Source organism: Vigna umbellata, chromosome 1, assembly GCF_029865625.1.
Source record: "Vigna umbellata cultivar VRB3 chromosome 1, Vumbellata_1.0, whole genome shotgun sequence".
Taxonomy (NCBI): Eukaryota; Viridiplantae; Streptophyta; class Magnoliopsida; order Fabales; family Fabaceae; genus Vigna; species Vigna umbellata.
In genome coordinates, this window is record NC_142165.1 from 19,383,212 (window position 1) to 19,401,517 (window position 18,306).

The 18,306-nt window shown below is 29.9% G+C and overlaps 1 protein-coding gene and 1 pseudogene across 2 annotated transcripts; both read right to left on the reverse strand.

Moving 5' to 3' along the window:
• Positions 1-3,266: 3,266 nt before the first annotated feature.
• On the reverse strand, positions 3,267-5,311 carry LOC124842326 (delta(8)-fatty-acid desaturase 2 pseudogene; annotated as a pseudogene).
• Positions 5,312-14,048: 8,737 nt separating this feature from the next.
• LOC124842330 (putative uncharacterized protein YDL057W) lies at positions 14,049-18,033 on the reverse strand. 2 transcript variants are annotated; one of them, XM_047318791.2, is made up of 6 exons: positions 17,801-18,033; positions 17,296-17,378; positions 16,441-16,562; positions 15,453-15,617; positions 15,075-15,168; positions 14,049-14,960 (listed from the first exon to the last, which is right to left on the reverse strand). In XM_047318791.2, the coding sequence occupies exons 1-6, from the start codon at positions 17,927-17,929 to the stop codon at positions 14,735-14,737; spliced, it is 819 nt and encodes a 272-aa protein (XP_047174747.2). In that variant the 5' UTR covers positions 17,930-18,033; the 3' UTR covers positions 14,049-14,734. The 2 variants fall into 2 exon arrangements, with proteins under 2 accessions (XP_047174747.2, XP_047174748.2); XM_047318792.2 differs by having other exon boundaries at positions 17,881-18,015.
• Between the last annotated feature and the right edge of the window lie 273 nt (positions 18,034-18,306).

An 18,306-nucleotide genomic window follows, 5' to 3' on the forward strand; every position in this document is an offset into this window, starting at 1 on the left:
CTAATTTTTGAAAATGTGCGATTACTGGTATTTGTTAAAAGGTAAGTTTTGAATTGATAAAATAGATTATATTTTCTAATTAGTAAATTACCATTTTATCCCCAATTGAATACCCAATAACTATTTTTTCTCTCTATTCCACACAGTGAAACTTCAATAATAATAAAGGTTAAGAACGTGGCTGAAATAGCCTCCAATTACTATTATTTTATTCACAAATTAGAATTTTGTGAATATTATTGTTTTGATGGATTTGTTTTCACCGACTGAGGCCCAAAGAAGAACAGCTTTTGTCGAGGCCCAGTAGGATGTCTTTGATTTGGGAGCCCATTGATCAATTATTTATGAAATGTTTCTCAATTAATGTTTGCGTGACAGTGACTTTTCTAGTATTATATTCAACCAATTAAAAATTGTTTTTAATATAGTTATTATTTAAATAAATAAATTGAGTTGTATGACAATATATCATCACAGAAGAGTACAAAGCAAATAAAAACCCTATACATGCAAAAAGTTATTTTTATTTTTTTAAGCAACGAGTTATATACTTAAAAAAAATCATAAACGGCAGGGGCTTCTATAATACCGTTTATCAGTAAAATGAAAATTCAACATTCTATGGTGATAGATTCATGCCCTTTAATATATTTCAAATAGTTAAAATAAATAATATTAACATTGTTAATAATAAATAGACCGATCCGTTGGAACACAAAAATAATAGTGACAAAGAATAGTAAATCACAAACAGAAAGAATAAAAACTTAGTCAAAGTAACATTTTATTATGAGAGAAACATTTAAAAAGTGATAAATATGTTTTCTTTTAATCTTAAGATATAATACTATTTAATTTGAATTTTAATTTCTATTATTTAAAGAATGCATCATCACATAAGTGAGAAGCAATACAATAATACTTCATTGTTGAGGAAAACAAAACATCTTCATAATATTCCGGATCTAACTTTGAACCATAGAATGAATAAATAATAATAATAATTTACAGAAAAAAAAAACAATGAAGAGATGATGTTATTGACAATGACTTTTTGCCATGTATGATAGTTTATTGAAGTTAAAAGTGGATTGAACCTATGCTATGATGTTCCTTTCACTTGGATGTGTGATTGGTGGCTGGAGGTTTTGTGAAAAGGTTTATCACTTCTTTCTTATCATCACAAAAATGGGTATATGAATTTGAGTTCATGAATTTGTGTAAATATGATTTTTTTTTGTTTAATTTCGGGACTTAAATGTGTTAGATTGTGGATTAATTACATTTTTTCCTTTTCAAACATGGTCTATCATTTATACTTTTGTTTACTTGATTTTTTTTATGATTTATAATTTGTTGATTTAAGAAGTTAGAGTTATTGTACTTTTTATGCTTTTATTTAAAGCTTGAGTGAGGTAAATGGAGTTTTGTTTTAGATTTTAATCATTTATTTTTATTTATCAATATATCTTTTCGAAATTTTAAATTGTATAAATATAGATAAAAAATATATAAACAATTGAATGGTTTTATAAGGACTGTTTTTTTGTGTATTGATATTTTTTTCAAAGCAATGTATTACATTCAAAAATAAAATTCGAATCTAAAATTATAAAAACTCTTTAACAACAAAACATTATTTTAACATGAAACCATGAATATAAATTCTAAACCAAAGAAAGTTACTGTTATAAGGAACTTCTTTTAGTTTTTAAAATTTTTATAATGGTAGAATATACGTTACAATAACATTTTTTATTAATTATGAAATCTTGTAAGAAACTCGTTAGAGATACTCTAGTTCAAAATGAAACCTTTATGTTGCAAAATTGTTTGTCTGTAATTGAAACAGAATTTAAATGATAGAATATTTTCCTCTGAATGTTGATTGCTTGTTTGATAAAAAATTGCAATACACTATGATGCAACACTGAGATCAAAGATTATTAGCAGCACAGTAGTCACATCTACATTTTGAATGTGAATTCTAGTGTTCATAACAAAAAAATCCAGGAATGAAAAAAATGGACAAAGACATGAATAAAAAGCACATATGACAGGGAAATTGAACTAGAAGATTATTTGCATTTTGTTGTTCACCCCTTTTATCTTTTACCATCTTTCTCGATCTTTTGTATGAAATTTTTAAGGCATAAAGAGCGTAACCATTATCTCCTGCAGAAACCATGACAATCAGTGTCTTACAAGAGAAATCGTGGATTGTGAAAAACTTGCATATACAGAAAATGCTACACCATTCACAGAAAGCTCAAGTTTCATTCACCATCTCAGACCCTCAAGAACACTACTTCCCCACCGAAACTGTGTGCAACTATTTCTTCCGTTTCACCTATGTGAGATAGGACCGTTTTTTATACTCAATATTGTAATCTTTATCAAACATTTTCACATCTAAATTGTACATCTCCCTAACCATTTATCGAACAATTTTCCTTCATTTTACCAGTTCATCAAAGCTGAACCTAACTAGAATAAATATTTTCTGACTTCTTTCTCGTAACATTAAACAGTCAACACTTAAAGATACATATTAAAATATCATATAGCTGAAGAACTCCATAAATGTTGTCGGTTCAGTCCCCAAAAAACTTCAGCTTAGATGTAGTAAAGGATAACTGAATCTGACCTTTACTGTGGCCAACAATAGCTGTAATTAAACATTTATGCTCGCGGAAGTATTGAACAACAGCTCCCGAGTCCTCAACCTCTGTAGTGGTTACCATACTGAAATGAAACTTCACTTTTCCTAGAAGACAACGACATGAGCTGTCAGCAAAAGTAATTACACTTCAAGAATTTTTTGTCTTTTAGTATTAGAACAATATGTACATAATATATACCCTATGGTCACCAGCAAAGTAGAATTACTTTCACATTCGTGCTTATGATAGACTGATTCCTTCTGAATATGACTCCATATGTTTCGGTCTTAGTTTATTTTAGAAAAATAAAGCTATGAATGGAAGAAAATGTATCGTTTGGGTTATAGGAGATAAAAACAGTATTATGGCAAAGTGCATTATGTGCTACTATTTGGTGTATACGGTTGTGGGAAACACTTGATTCTTTAAGGAGGTTTCTGTGACGCACAAACTGATTTGTGGGATAAGGTTAGGCATATTCTGAAGCATGTGACCTATTTAAGACGATTTCTCCAACATATTATTTACAGAGAATGGAGAGAAACTTTGTATCACTACTAAGAAATTCTCCTGAAAAGACAGGAGAATTAAACAAGCAGGAAATGACATTCAGAAAATTTAACATAGAGTACATTACTTGCTCCAAATGACAATGAATTCCAAGGCATAACACAGATGGTTATGTAGTAATAGAGAGATCATCGGGCACATAATGAAATAAAACTGCCAAAGACCAAAGCAAAATAAATAAATAAATAAACAGTGTTTACATCTCATTCTCAAGCATGAAGTGCTGAACATAACAAGAATGAGTACTATACTTAACCACGCATGACCAGTATCAGTCGTTTCTTTCTTAACGATTTCCAAAATGAGATTAGCCAAACCCGCTACCAAGACAACGAGTATCCGAAGCATCTAACCAATTTGCAAATCAATTATTCTCTTTTTAGATCCAAGGATTACCCACCAAACAAAATATAAATACAGTTTACCAAGTTCTTTTAGCACTGTTCTCCAATCAAAAATTGAAATTCTATTTCAGCAATCTATGCCAAACGTTAACGGAAACCATTGTTACGCAGATTACCAAAGTAAAACCCCAATTCTGAAGAGAAAACAACTCCAGAAGCCTCTATGAAACTGTATCGAAGCACCTTCATCAACCAAACCATCAGCGACAGCAAAATCACACGAAGCTCCGCTGAAGTCGTCCCCATTCATCCATGGGTGTTAACAGCCTCCCAAACCAAATTCTTGGGAGCCGGCCCAGATCCATCCCTGGCCTGCAACGCCGCGTTTCGCAGTGTCTGAATAGTGAGCACATTGGCCTTCCAAAAGGACACACAATTGTAGGGAAGGTTATGCTTCTTGCACAGATCCTTAACCAAAGGCGCGATCTTCCTCAGATGGCAGCGCGGCAGCCGGGGAAACAAATGGTGCTCCACCTGAAACTGCAGGCCACCGTGAAACCAGTCCATCCAAGCAGAACAGCTGACATCAAGAGTCCCATTAGTCTGCTTCTCAAACCAATCACCACCACTTGGAGGACCAAGGTAAACTTTGGAAGAGAAATGGTTTAAGCAAAACTGCACATGCTGAATACCCGTCACAGAAAAGCTTACCACAACGAACAAAACCCTCTCCCACCAATTTGGCAAAAAAGAGACCAATAAAGGGTACCAAACCCAAAACGCAAGCAACCCTAAAAGCTCAATTCCTCTGCTCTCCACTTTTCTGTTCGACAACAAAAGGAAAAAAGACTGAGCAAAAAGGTTAACCCTGGCGAAGCACATGACGGGGTAGTAAGTCCAATGCTGATAACTGACCAAAAACCTAGCGAGGGAATCGAAATTGAGCTTTCTATCGTAAAATTGGGAAGTCAGAGAGTTGAAAAACTTAGACGAGACCACGAAGAAGGGTAGGTGCTGAAGATCGGGGTCGAAGTCGAGGCTGTTGCACGCAATGTGGTGCGCGTTGTGGTTCCACTTCCACCAGGCAATGCTGATTCCGGCGAGAACGTTGCCGGAAAGGATCTGAGCTACGCGGTTAAAGCGGCGATTGAGCATGACGTTGTAGTGACCGGAGTCATGGCCAATCCAGCCGCTCTGAATCCAGAGGAAGCCGATCAAGGCGCCGGAGAGCAAGTGCACGAACGTGCTGTCGGAGAAGACGACGCCGCAGACGCAGAGAGGGAGGAGGGTGAGGATGAGGGAGAGCAAGATGAGGGTGGTGTGGCCCTTGCGTTCGAAGAGGTTGAGTTCGGAGAGCTTGGAGTGGAGCTTCCGGTAGTCGGAGGAGGCGGCAGAGACGGCGTAGTCAGAGAGGAGGTGGCTAGTGGAAAATGCGGGGAGGAGGGCGGCGGCGGAGGAGGGCGGGTGGAAGGCGAGGAAGGCGTCAGTGGCGTCTGTGCCGGCAACGGTGAGAAGCGGGAGGGCGCCGCCGGGATGGCGGTGGAGCCAGGAGGAGACGTCGTAGATTTTGCCATGGATTGAGATCCACGCGTCGTTGCGCGTGTTGTGTTTGCGGAGTTCGGAGGAGGAAATGTAGGTTGCGGGAGGGTCCATGGTGTGAGAGCAGAGTGAATGAGTGAAGAGAAGAGAGTGTTCGGTTTTTGTAACAGTTTCTTCTTCGTCCTGTCCCGGCAAGGAAAGTGCGCACTATCTTTTATTCAATTGAAATTTTCCCTAACGTAACGTAACCATTTTCTTTCTCAATTTTTTTTTAAAAAAAGTATTTAATATAATTTTCAATCTTAAACATTTTTGTATGTTTAATTAAGTAGACAAGAATTTTGTATTTTTCATATCAGTTAAAATAATTGTTGAAACAGTGTTGTAATTTTAGAGGAGTAAAGTAATTATTGTTTATTATTTTTTGAAAAATTCTTAGTGCACCTCATTACAAGAATCAAAAGATGTTTTTATTTCAAAAAATATATACTAAATAAGCAATTTTAGTCTCTAAGCAATGAAATTTTATGGCTAACAATACCTTAAACAACAATTAATGCAGACAGAAAAACCTTTGGCTTTAATAAATTTTATACGTTAAGTTATTCACAAATTATAATTAACTATTTCATAAATAATAATTTTATTATCATTATAGTAATGAAATGACTATAGTAATTTTATCCCTTATAAAAAAAATACATATATATCCACTTTTGAAGGAAAAAGATTGAATTAGGCAAAGAGTTAAGAGTTCAATAATTTGAAAAAAATAAATAATAATTGAATGTATAGTTAATGATATTTTCCATCATATCCTCTCTCACGAATCTTCCTTTTTCTTGTCTTATTTTATTAAGAGTTTTAGGAAAGATATTAAATTATTTTGTTCTCTTTTGTTTGTTATTTTACAGAATTGAATATTTTTCTAGTTTAAAAGAGAATGATAAATAAAATATAATTAGAGTGCTACTAGGATACAAGATACGAGACACATTTTCAACAGGGAATAAGTGTTTTAAAATCTAAAATATTAATTGTGTTTTTAGTTCTGTATTAAAACATTAAACGCCAAATATAATTGAATGAAAAGAACAAATGATGAAAATACATTTATTTAATAGTTTTGAGATATAAAAGACTTTACATATTTATCATATAGTTTTATTGTGTAGAGAGAGATATGATTTAAATATGTAATAAAATTTATTAAGACTTAATTAATAATTTAATTTTTTAATTTTTTATATATTTTTTATTGAATTGAATTCTAATTCTTTTAAAAAGAATTTAGTCGATTCTCAATTTTTTTAAGAAAAAATTAATCGTTTATTTCATTAAATTAACAATAATGATGTTTACAATTATCGTGTATCAAAATCGAAGTATATTTAAACGTTTTAAAATATGAGTAATTTTCTATTTGGAAGATTTCACATGTAAAAATTAAAGAATATTCAAATAAAAACTAAAATAAATAAAAATTTAAACATTTATACTAAATTACTAATTAAGTTAATTATTTTTTTAAAAATTGTTGTAGGATAATTTCGTATCATAAATTATAAGCATTTATTTTCCTATCACAATGAATTAAAAAAAAAATATGAGAATACAAATTATTGTATAAATAATTAAATACTTTTTTAGCTTAGATGATTATGTGATACGCTAAAAATGGAAGAACCAAACTAGTTACTGTTTATAAAAGTCAACCAAAATAAATTTACCTAAAGAAAGAATTAATTAATTATATTAGTTTTATTTAGTAAACAAATAGTTTGCATAATTTTTCTTTAACTGGGGAGTTTTTAAATTTTTTTCCCTTAATGATAAAAAATATTTTTTTTTTATTTATAATTTTACTTTCACATAATCTTATATTAATTCATATATGTGTAAATGATGTACAAATTAAAAGAGAAATGTTGTTTTAGTTGAAAATTTTCACTTTGAACAGAAACCTCACTTAAAACACTTATAAAATTAATATAATAAAATAAATGCTATAAGTTTTATTTAGACATACTCAATACATTTTGGAGAAGCTTAAAGAAGTGAAATATATCTAAAAATTGTTCATGATCATGTCGAACTGATTCTAATTTAATTTGGATAAATCAAATTCTTTATAGATAGATAATGTAATAATTAAAAAGCAATATTTTATTACATTTTTTAATTTAAAGAATAATTGAAGAAATTGCATTGGATGTGTGGTGAGTGATAGATAGATGATGAATGGTGGAGACCCATTCGATAAGGACGTGTTTGGCAGAATGGGCTCTCTGCAGCTAAGAAAAATATTCTCTTCTCCAAAATCACACTCAGTCACGCCACAAATTAACACAACAAAATCAATACTTTTACACTTTATCATGTATTTTGCAATAAATAGGTCAATAAAAGCAAATTACATATATATTAATGGACAATAATAGAAATTCAAGTGTAATAGTGTTCTTATTATCTTAAAAATTTAAATTAAAAATATATTCACTACTAAAAATATTTATAAATAAAATTTATTACGAGTAGTAAATGGATATATTAAATAAAAACACTTTGTTGTCATATTTATTTATAGTTCATTGAATTAAACACGTCAAATTATATTAACTATAATAATTCGTTAAACTTTTAAATAATTTGTTTTAAAAATCAGATTACAAATTTTTATTCGTTATATCATGTTCATAAAATATCATATTAATCAAAATAAACATTTAAAGATGTCAACTTTTATTAACTACAATAATTCATTAAACTTTTAAATAGCTTGTTTTAAATTGTATATCATAAATTTTGCTTATTTGAACCACCCACGATTATCTTAGAAACTAAAAGCACTGACAAGAAAAGAAAAGTAAAAATAGAATAGCAAAAAGAAGAATAAAAACAAAAAAGTATTATGTGTCGTTTTAAATTTAGATTAAATAACAAAACCCAAGATTATGACAGACAATAATAAAATGTACATAGTACACAAACTACAACTGTCAAAGGAGAAAACCATTAGCTGTAATAACAGGCTGTCCACTCAAAAATTATAAATTTTCACTGTCATATGAGCAATTAAACTATAATTTATTCAAGAAAAAAGAAAAAATGAATCTTTCATGATAAAGTCATAATTTTTTAAGGTTAAAACTCTGGATTTCCAAATCATGAGTTAATTTTACACACGTGAAGGAGTTTAAAAAGTTTTAAGGTTGGGATGCTAGAAGGCAAAGTCGATTTCAGATTTTTTTTATTGAATTTTTAATATTGTTTATCTATTGAATCTTTAAAATATATTAATGTTTGTGTATTATTTTTTAATATGTTTTAAAACATTAAAATTAGTGTTTATTAATGTATTTTGAAAGCATGACAAAGAAATAATACCAAAAATTTCACAGAGAATCCAAATTCAATAGAATCTATTTAATATTATATTTTTCTGTGTATATTAAAAAAATAAAAATATGAAAAATAATATTTTTTAAAGTTAGAAAAGGAAAAATTTAACAATGAATGAAAGATTAATATTGTAAGAATTGAAGAAGGGTTGATTAGGTTTGAAAGGTGTAGCTAAGAAGTTTGTTGAGTTGCAAAGGTAGCCCCAAAAAGGTGAATGATGAATGATGCAATGAATGAGTGAAGTATAGTATCCAACAAAACCTTTCAGAATATGCCACATGCAGATGCTTCTCTCCACCCAAAAATATCTTCATACATAATATGTCACACCTTCATTGGATGCTTTTTGTTTTCTTTTGTTTTCTTCTTCCTATCACTTTCCCTCCATGGAAGCCCAACAACATAGGATGCTTTGGTTTTAAATACACCAAATAAATGACAACGTCGTTATTTAGTCTTAAATAGACCAACATTTTTATTTACTTCTTCAAACTGTAAAAACGTTTCATGGTTACCTTTTGTCGTGAGTTTCATGATTTAGTAAAAAAGTTATGTGAAATCTCTTAAATTTAATTTGGTGTTGTAAGTAAATGTTTTCATTACTCCCTCTAACTATGATTTATTACCAAATACATCTACTACATATAAAAGTAGGGCAAAAGGAGTATTTTGGCATATTACTTGTATTCTTGTAGGAAAAAAAACATGGATCCTTATAGATGATACAAAGAGACTCAATTGTTCACATGTGAATAAAATTGGAGGAGGATCCATATGTAAAAAATTCTTCAACATTTAAGTCAATAAAATCATAAGAAAACGAGTATAGAAAAATATACGAAATTGAAATTGAATACTCCTTATGAGAATGTGTCATATTTATAGTCAGGTGTGGATCATTAAGATAATTAGTTAATAATATTATTGATTAACAAATTATGCCTTAGTAATTTAAATTGATGGACAAATTATACTCTTTTTAATTTATTGGTTATATGTATATCAATTATCTGATTTATGACGTATTGTGCTCATGATTGTATTTACTATGTTGTAATATTTTATGATATATTATAATTGTATTTATTATGAGAATAATATGTATATATTGTAGAATATTATGAGAATATTATATTTATTTAATATTCTTTTCCAGTTCTAATGGAGGAGAAGTACATAAGCCCACGAGCTTGGAGCTTTACAAGGTGAGCAAACAAGATTGTAAGTTTAGTTATGTACAATCAAGTTTGAACGTGTTTGTACTTTTTTGAATTATTCTTGGTTGTTATGTTTAACTTTGTTCATTTTCAACAAGACAAGCATCTTATCTATTCAGGATTCTTGTTTATCATCATCATTTTAACATTGATAAAAATGTTTATGAGGGACGTTGATGACATTTCTAGAAACGCTAAGGCAACTATTTATGTTGATAAACCTATAATAAATGAAATGTTCACCTTTTTCTATTTTAGTGTGCTCACATCGTCAACGTTTCATTTGTATGCATGTTTATCTTTGTGGGAGGGATCATATCATTAGATGAAGCTTCCTTTATCGAGGATGTGCTAAGTTGGGAAAAGTCTTCTTTGACTAGGTACTCCTTAGAAGGAATCATCGTGTTAGATAGAACTTCCTTTCCCGAGAATGCGCTAAGTAGGGATCATGAGATAAAAGTCTTCCGTGATCAGATACTTCTCAGGAGGAATCATTGCGTTATATGAAACTTATTTGCTTGAGGATGTACTAAGTAGGGATCATGAGGTAAAAGTCCTCCTTGGCCGAGTATTCCTTGGCAAGGCTCACCTCATGAAACTTCCTTCATCTAAGCTTAAATTATAACAGCAAATAATGATTGAAATAATATGATATATTTGATTGGTGCCTTGTTAAAACATTCTCGACCAAAAATCTTTTTATCTGGGTTGTTATGTAGAGTAGGATAATTACATATTTTGGTTTCTTCTTTCCTTTTGTATGGTTTCATATGAACAAAATATGTCTTCAAACTTGGCCTTAAAGGCCTCTTTATTATTTTGGTTCTCATTAAGATGATACTACATTACCTTGGTTCTTAGTCTCAACTAGGAATGACAACGGATCGTGTTGCGCAAGGATAGTGCATACCCACTACTTGACCCATAAAAAAAATATTCACCCGCTATCTGCTCATTTAAAAATACCTACGAGTATTTTAAAACCCATGTATGCCCGCAAATATTTTAAAAATATATTTTATAAATTTTTAAAATAAAATTTAAATAAAATTACAAATATATATATATATATATATATATATATATATATATATATATATATATATATATATAATATAAATTAAATTAAATATATATTAAAATTTAATTTTAATTAAATTTAATATGATAAAATATAAATTAATTTTAATTTTAATTAAATTTAACTTAATAAAATGTAAATTAAATTTTTATTTTTATTTTTTGTAGGTAGCGGATACCCGTTGGTACGAGTAGTATAATACTTACACTAGACTCATTTATAAGCGGGTATTAAAATACCCATTATCCGTGGGTAGTAAATACTCGTAGATATCAATTATCCATCACGGATTTCATCCGCAGATACTCACAGGCACAAATATTTTTGTCATCCCTAATCTCAACATTTGTAAGTGTTATTGTTCTGAATTTGAGATTTATAAAAAGGATCCATATAAAATTACATGAATGCAAACAACATGCTCTTACTATATTGTTATGTAGACAGTACATTAGTCAAGTATGCTTTTCCTTAATAAATAATGTTCAATAAGCTATCAACCGATACCAAAATCACGTCCCTTTTTTATCAGGTGAGAAATATTGCTTCAAATGGGACATTACTTTAACCCTCCTATTATAGCATAAAATTGTTGGCAAGTCTTGAAGAATGAATATTTGACGAAGCTTGAAGATTGATGAAGGTTGAGAACCTATGTGTAAATCTAATTTAGGATAGAAGTCTTAGTGTGTCTTGTAGTTACTTAATTTTTAAAATAGTGTTTAATAAGTTAAATGACTTGTGCATATAGTTATGTGAATAACATATTAAATCAATTGAAATAACAATCAATTAGTTGATTTCACTAGAGTAAGTGAAATCAATCGATTGAGAATTACTTTTAATTGATTCAATATATTAATTTACAAATTATACAATTTTTCTTTTTTTATGAGATTGTTGTTTGTGATTGATTCTATAGGTGTTGGAACTGTGATTTCTCCTTGTTGATAAGGTGTACAGAGGTTCTTGGTTAACTAGGAGAGTCAATATTTAGGTTTGATCCTTCTTGTGTATTCACCTTGTTTGTATGTTGTTCCTAGTGTGATTCTAGGTCGGAAAGATGAACTTTTGTTGTGCATTTGCTGTTTCTTGTGTGATTTAAGAAACTTGTATTGTGGGCTTTTTGTTTTCAAAAATTTAATTGTAAGAATATTGTAATTTCTTGAGTTAGTGAAATGTCAAATTCAAGTTGTCTTGATTAACTAGATGTAGATTAATTTGAGTGAATCAGTATAAAAATTTCATATGCATTAATTTAGTTTTTTTGTAGTTTATTGTTCTAAGTTGCTTTTATCAAGAAAACTAATTTGTTTGATCTTCAATAATAATCTTGGTATGATTGTATAACAATTTGATAAATCAGTACATTTGTAATTGATCTTGGTTATTAAACTAATCAAATTTGAAATCTGATTGCTAAGTGATATTACTCTATCATAATTTTAACATGCTGATTTCAAAGTTTAATAAGTTAAAATGACCGATTCAAATTTGATGCATTGTTGAATCCCGTTAAAATAAATAGTGTAATAATCTCATTCATTATAATTAGTCTTTTATTTGATACTTCAGAGGGCATGGTAAGAGTTTCATTGAACCCCATAGTGAATGTAAAATATTCTTATCAGAAAAAAAACGTGGGATCCTTCAAAGTAATATAGAGAGACTAAATCGTTGATATATGAATAAAGTCTAAGAAAGGTTCACTTATAGAAGAAAAAAAATATAAAAGTGTATATGAGATTGAAAATAAATACTACAGTAAAAATATGTTATAAGTTATTATTATTATTATTATTATTTATATTGAAATGATTTAGAAATTCTACTTTTATATGTTATCTTATTAACCATGTAAATTAATGTTAGAATTGAAATTTTATAAATATTTTATGTTGGGAGGAAAGACCTTATTAATGGGGACTTTTTAAATGTATATTTAATACAAGAATCGTAAGAGAATCCTAAACTTCAAGTTGGAGTCTTAAAAGAAATTTATATTCAAATATTTTAACGTGATATAAAAAGTCCTAAATTTAAGATCCCAGAGTTATAAAAGTTCAAAAATATTTTCCATCTTACAAAATTTTTACTTTCATTTAGCTGTAACTAAAACATTATAAAAACATAAGTATTATAGATGAGAAAAAGAAAAGTACTCATCTTAATGAGAACATAAGTATTACAAAATGCACTTCACTAAATTTCTTGTAATATCATATCATCTTAAAAAAAAAGAAATAAATATAAAACAATTACGTACTGAGGAATTGGATAGTGAAAATTAAAAAAGAAAAGAAAAGAAAAAGAAACACAAGACAAGCATGAATGGCTAAGGATTATCTGATAACTGATTGAGTAGATGGACCACCCTTATCTGCAGTTCGGTACCTTTACATACTATCTCCCATGTTTATGTTTCATCCATTCAATTTTTCCTATTCTTTTCTATTTATCATTTTAAAGTTATCACAATTAAAAATAATAATTTTTATAATATTTTTTAAAATTTTATAGTATGATCTTTATCTCTCTGATTAATAAAACTTTAATATATTTTCTACTTCTACTTCTCTTATACTCAAAATACATGTTTAAAATGTGTAAAAATTAACCAAGTAGGAGGATAAAATTGAATAATAATAATAAATAATAATATCTTGAACTTTTAAAAGACATAAGAAAAAGAATATTTATTTTATAGAGATTGATAAAAAAAAAAGATGTCATTCTAATCCTTGCTGATAAAATCTAAGATATGTTTAGATTAGAAATAAAGAGTTCAAAACATATTTCTTGAATAACGAAAAATTGAAGACTTTTTCAGCTCAAGTGAGAAGGAATGGACGTAAACACAAAAATTGAATACATATTTTATACTAACTAAAAATTAACTTAAAATCATATTCTTAACATTTTCTAGTCAAAACGTTATTTTTTATATCACGACACAAACATTTATTTAATTTTTAACGAAAAGCAAAAAAAAATGTTATAAAACAAAAATGTCTCATTTTCAAATTGGGACAGAAGATACCAATGAAAACTTAAAAAAGAAGTAAACACTAATGAAACTTATCATTTTAGTAGGCCGTAACCAAAGATAATAACCAACAATGGAAATTTCTATGCACTTATGGATTAAAATCCAGAAGCTTTATATCTTTTCATGACCACAGACCAAAGTGGACTACCAGTACCTGCGCATTTCGTAACATTGGGAATGAGCTTCCATCACATTTCCTTGCTTATTTTATTCTCATCCAAACAAAACATACATTTTGAAGGCTGAAGAAACATGCCACAAGCAAGTTAAAACTTGTACCATAGTTGCACTTTTACAGTCTTTTCTGAAATATGGTATTGGGTTGTGTTCATGGTTTATCCTAAAAGTGTATGTAGTTGACATACATGAATTTTGCAATGTTATGACCACAAGTAAATCTGTACCAGGCAGTATGTAGTCTGTAATCTGTAATTACAAAGCTCGAAGAGCAATTTTGTTTGGATAGATGCCCTGTAATTCAATTAGCAGTGCTTCTTGTAACCCACCAGATGAGTCAGGTTCTTGCTTGTATGTCAAATTATTCATTTCACCACTCACCTGTAGTAATTGTAAGAGCATAAACTTCTAACATCAGTGTTAAGAGAACAGCTTACATTGACAACATGCAACCTGGCATGTGCCTATAATGATGTTATTGAGTTCCAAAAGTGAGAAACTTGTGTTGCATTTGTCAATCTTCTATAACTCTGACAAATGCTAATTATTGACTGTCAGGTAGGCAAGGGTTGGATGTTAGAAATGGGAGAGGTTTGCCCATCTTTCTTGTTCTTCTATTTATCAAGAATGTGTCTTCGTTTGCAAGAAAAATGGTTTGAAGAGAAATACTGGATCCCCATATTTTGCAAGAACTATAACCGAGAATGAATCTTTGCCTGCTTTGATGTATCTTTGTCTTTATCTGCATGAGTCTTGATGAATTCCAAAACTAAGCTGCTCAACTTATCTTGTTGAGAAGAAAACTCATGATCAGCTCCTTCTATGATGCACAATTCATGATTAGATATGAATTTATCGAAGTCTAAAGCATCTTCTGCAGGTACAGTTTCATCCATGGATCCATGAATTGTCAACACCCTGTCTCAACAACATTAATAAAATGTTCAAAATTATAATAGTTAAACACCAGAAGCGACTGATTTTGCGATATTTTCAATGATGCATATTGTTTGATGAAATAAGAAACCCTACCTGCAATCTTGGGGAATCAATAGGCAGTCAAGATGGGTTATAGTAGAAAGGCGGTCCATTAAACTTTCTTCTGTAACACGATACATAATCTTCCCTATCATAAGAAAAAGAAAAAGTGAATCAGACTGGTTAGAGTAAATGGACAACAATTAAACTACAAGTATTGGGCAAAGACACCGTTTTAAGTAGCTTTTGGAAGCCACTGTGATTCAACATCTAATAGTTCAACTCTTTCCTTTTTTAATGTAAACCCAAAATTGTTTGTGACAGCAAAAAAATAAAGAAGCATGAATAAAATTGACAAAGATATTTTAAAAAAATAACCCCACAAATGATAAACAAATAGAACCTGAAGATTATTTACATTATGTTCTTCACCTCTTTTATTTTTTACATCTATATATCCATCTTGCTTGATCTTTTGCATAAATCTTTTGCCCAAACGACCTTCCATGCCTCTCACTAGATTGAAACGACCAGATATATTGACAACAATATGAATATCCTTATATTTTGAGGCATAAAAGAGAGCTACATTACCCCCTGCAGAAACCATAATAGTCAATGGCTTAACAAAAGGAATTCAGAATTGTGAAAGACATGTGCAGAAAATTCTGTAACATTCAGAGAACTTAAGTTTCAATTTTCAGAAACTAAATTATCCTTTCGAACTGTACAACTATGGACATGTTTGTTTGCCAATTAAAAAAGTCTAAACCTCAATTGAACTCAACTGACCAAGACACATGCTTTGAGTTTAACTGAGCTTTAGATCGTTTCAACCAAAAAACAAACATGTCATACATCTTCAGTTTAACCAATGTGATCTAGGTTCATGTTGTAAACAATATTTTCTAATCTTTAAACATTTCACCTCTAAATCGTACATCTCAAAAGCATTTTTTTGGGAATTTTCCTTCATCTTACCAATAGATCAAAAAGTTACACTTAACTCTGATAACTATTTTCCTTTCACAACTTCTTACTTGTAACATTAAATACTCAAAACTTAGAGATATATCTACACTTTTATAATTAAAAGAAGATCATATTACCACCTGAACAATGTCGTCATTTTTTTTTGTCCACGGAAATGAAAAACCAGATATAAATTAAAACTTTTTCTCTTTGCATTTTCCATGATCTCAGCATACAGTTTCAAAATATCACCTTGAAATAATTATCTCTTTTCTGTAAGGCCTACAATATTAAATCTATTCCATGCACTAAATAAACAATTCTGACAATAAAAAAACTCTAACACTGGAGAAAAATATTTCAAACTGCCACTGATGAATTCCATATGTTTGTTGTCTGTTTAGTCGATAACATCAGTTACATATGATAAGGATAATCGTAATCTAACCTTTACTATGACCAATAATTGCTGTAATTACATATTTCTGCTCACGGAAGTATTGAACTACAGCTCGCAGATCTTCAACCTCTTTGTAGTAGTTACCATATTGAAATGAACCTTCACTTTCCCTAGAAGACAATGACATGAGTTTTTAGCAAACGTAATTACAATCCAATAAACGATTTTTTTAGTGTTAGAGTTAGAACAACACGTACACAGTACACTCTAAGGTTACTTACAAGGTAGAATTTCTTTTACACTTATGTTTACAAGGTAGAATTTATTATGGCTGATGGCAAAGTGCAACTTCTAACATTGAAGAGATTAGGTTTTCCCTCCCCTCCGCACCCTTCTCCGATCAACCAGTACACACTAACAGGTATTTGTTAAGGAATTTGGCAGCACAGTTCCATTGAGGATTTCTTTTTGTCTCTCTTGTTTGTGTAATCTGACCTTTACTATGACCAACAATAAAGCATGCATATGAACCTTTACCCAACTGCTTAATCTTTTAGGGGAGATGTTTTATGACAGTAACGTGCATTATAGTCAAGGAGGATTCCTTATCCTCCCAATTCATTGCAAGCTTCTTCTCTTTATTCAATAGAATTTCTTCTTTTACGAAAAAGAGAATTCTAAGATTCATATTCCCAAAGATATGCCCAAAAGTTTTAAACCAATAATTCAGAGTGTTATCATAGGATAATACTATTAGCATTTCTCTTTAAAAATTTAAAATAATTTAATAGACAAATAAAATCATATACAAACAAATCAACCCCCCTCCTCAAATGTTTATATTCCTTATATAAATTGAAATTAACTAATTTATGGTCCATACTCCTTTGCTTAGTAGCTTACCCATTTCCAGAAAAGTCAAAGCGGAAAGCACTGACTCCATCTTTTTGCAGAGCATCAGCAAGATTCACCATGGGAATCCTTTCCTACAGATAAAACCATTCGACCGTTTAGTTCAAGATTCAAAGCTACCAGTTTCACTAAATATACAATGATGAAAAATTAAGGTCAAGTTTTCCTAAACTTCTTCCTAACAGTTCCATGAAAAGAAAAATTCTTCATAAAGAACAAATTGGCTTATATATAAAATACTTGCAAATATATTATTTTTTTCTAGATCTGCTTTATTCAATTCATTCTCTTCTCCTAGCTTATGGAAAAGTATTTTATCCAAAATACCGTGATTAGATAAAAGTTAGAATAGTTATACAGTACTTTTTCCTCCTAAAACAACAAAAAATTCCCTTCTCAACTCATGCATTGAACTGCTCAATTTTGTGAGCACAAAGTTTATTAAGGGAAAAAAAATGGGATTTTGTTCCCACAAAAATGTGTGAAGAACAACAACCTTGGAAGATTGGAAGCCATGACACACGATAACAAGCGAAACTGAAGCTGAATTGTGCAAGATCCCCAAGAGATTCTCACCATGGTTGTTTCGTATGGTAACTCTCCTTTCAGCACCACGATCGCTCATTTTACCAGAGTAATTAACAGGAAATCGTAGATGATTTTCAATTCCGCGATTTTGTGATGTAAGATTGGGTGAATAATAGACATTAGGGCAAGGTGCAAACCTAATTTGATGAACGACGACGTTTGATATTTAAAAAAAAAATACAATAAGAAATCATTTGAAGCAGCTGTGTTTTCATATAAAACAAAACTTATTCACTAATTTTAATATAAAACATGCAATGAATAATTTTTTGATTCACTTTATCTTATATTTTTATAAATCAAACATGTCTTCAATGTTAATGTTAAGACATTATAGACTGCTAGATGTTATATAATATGTAAATATAATTGAAATCCTTTTTTCTTAAACCAAATTGCCCAATAAATGAGTGG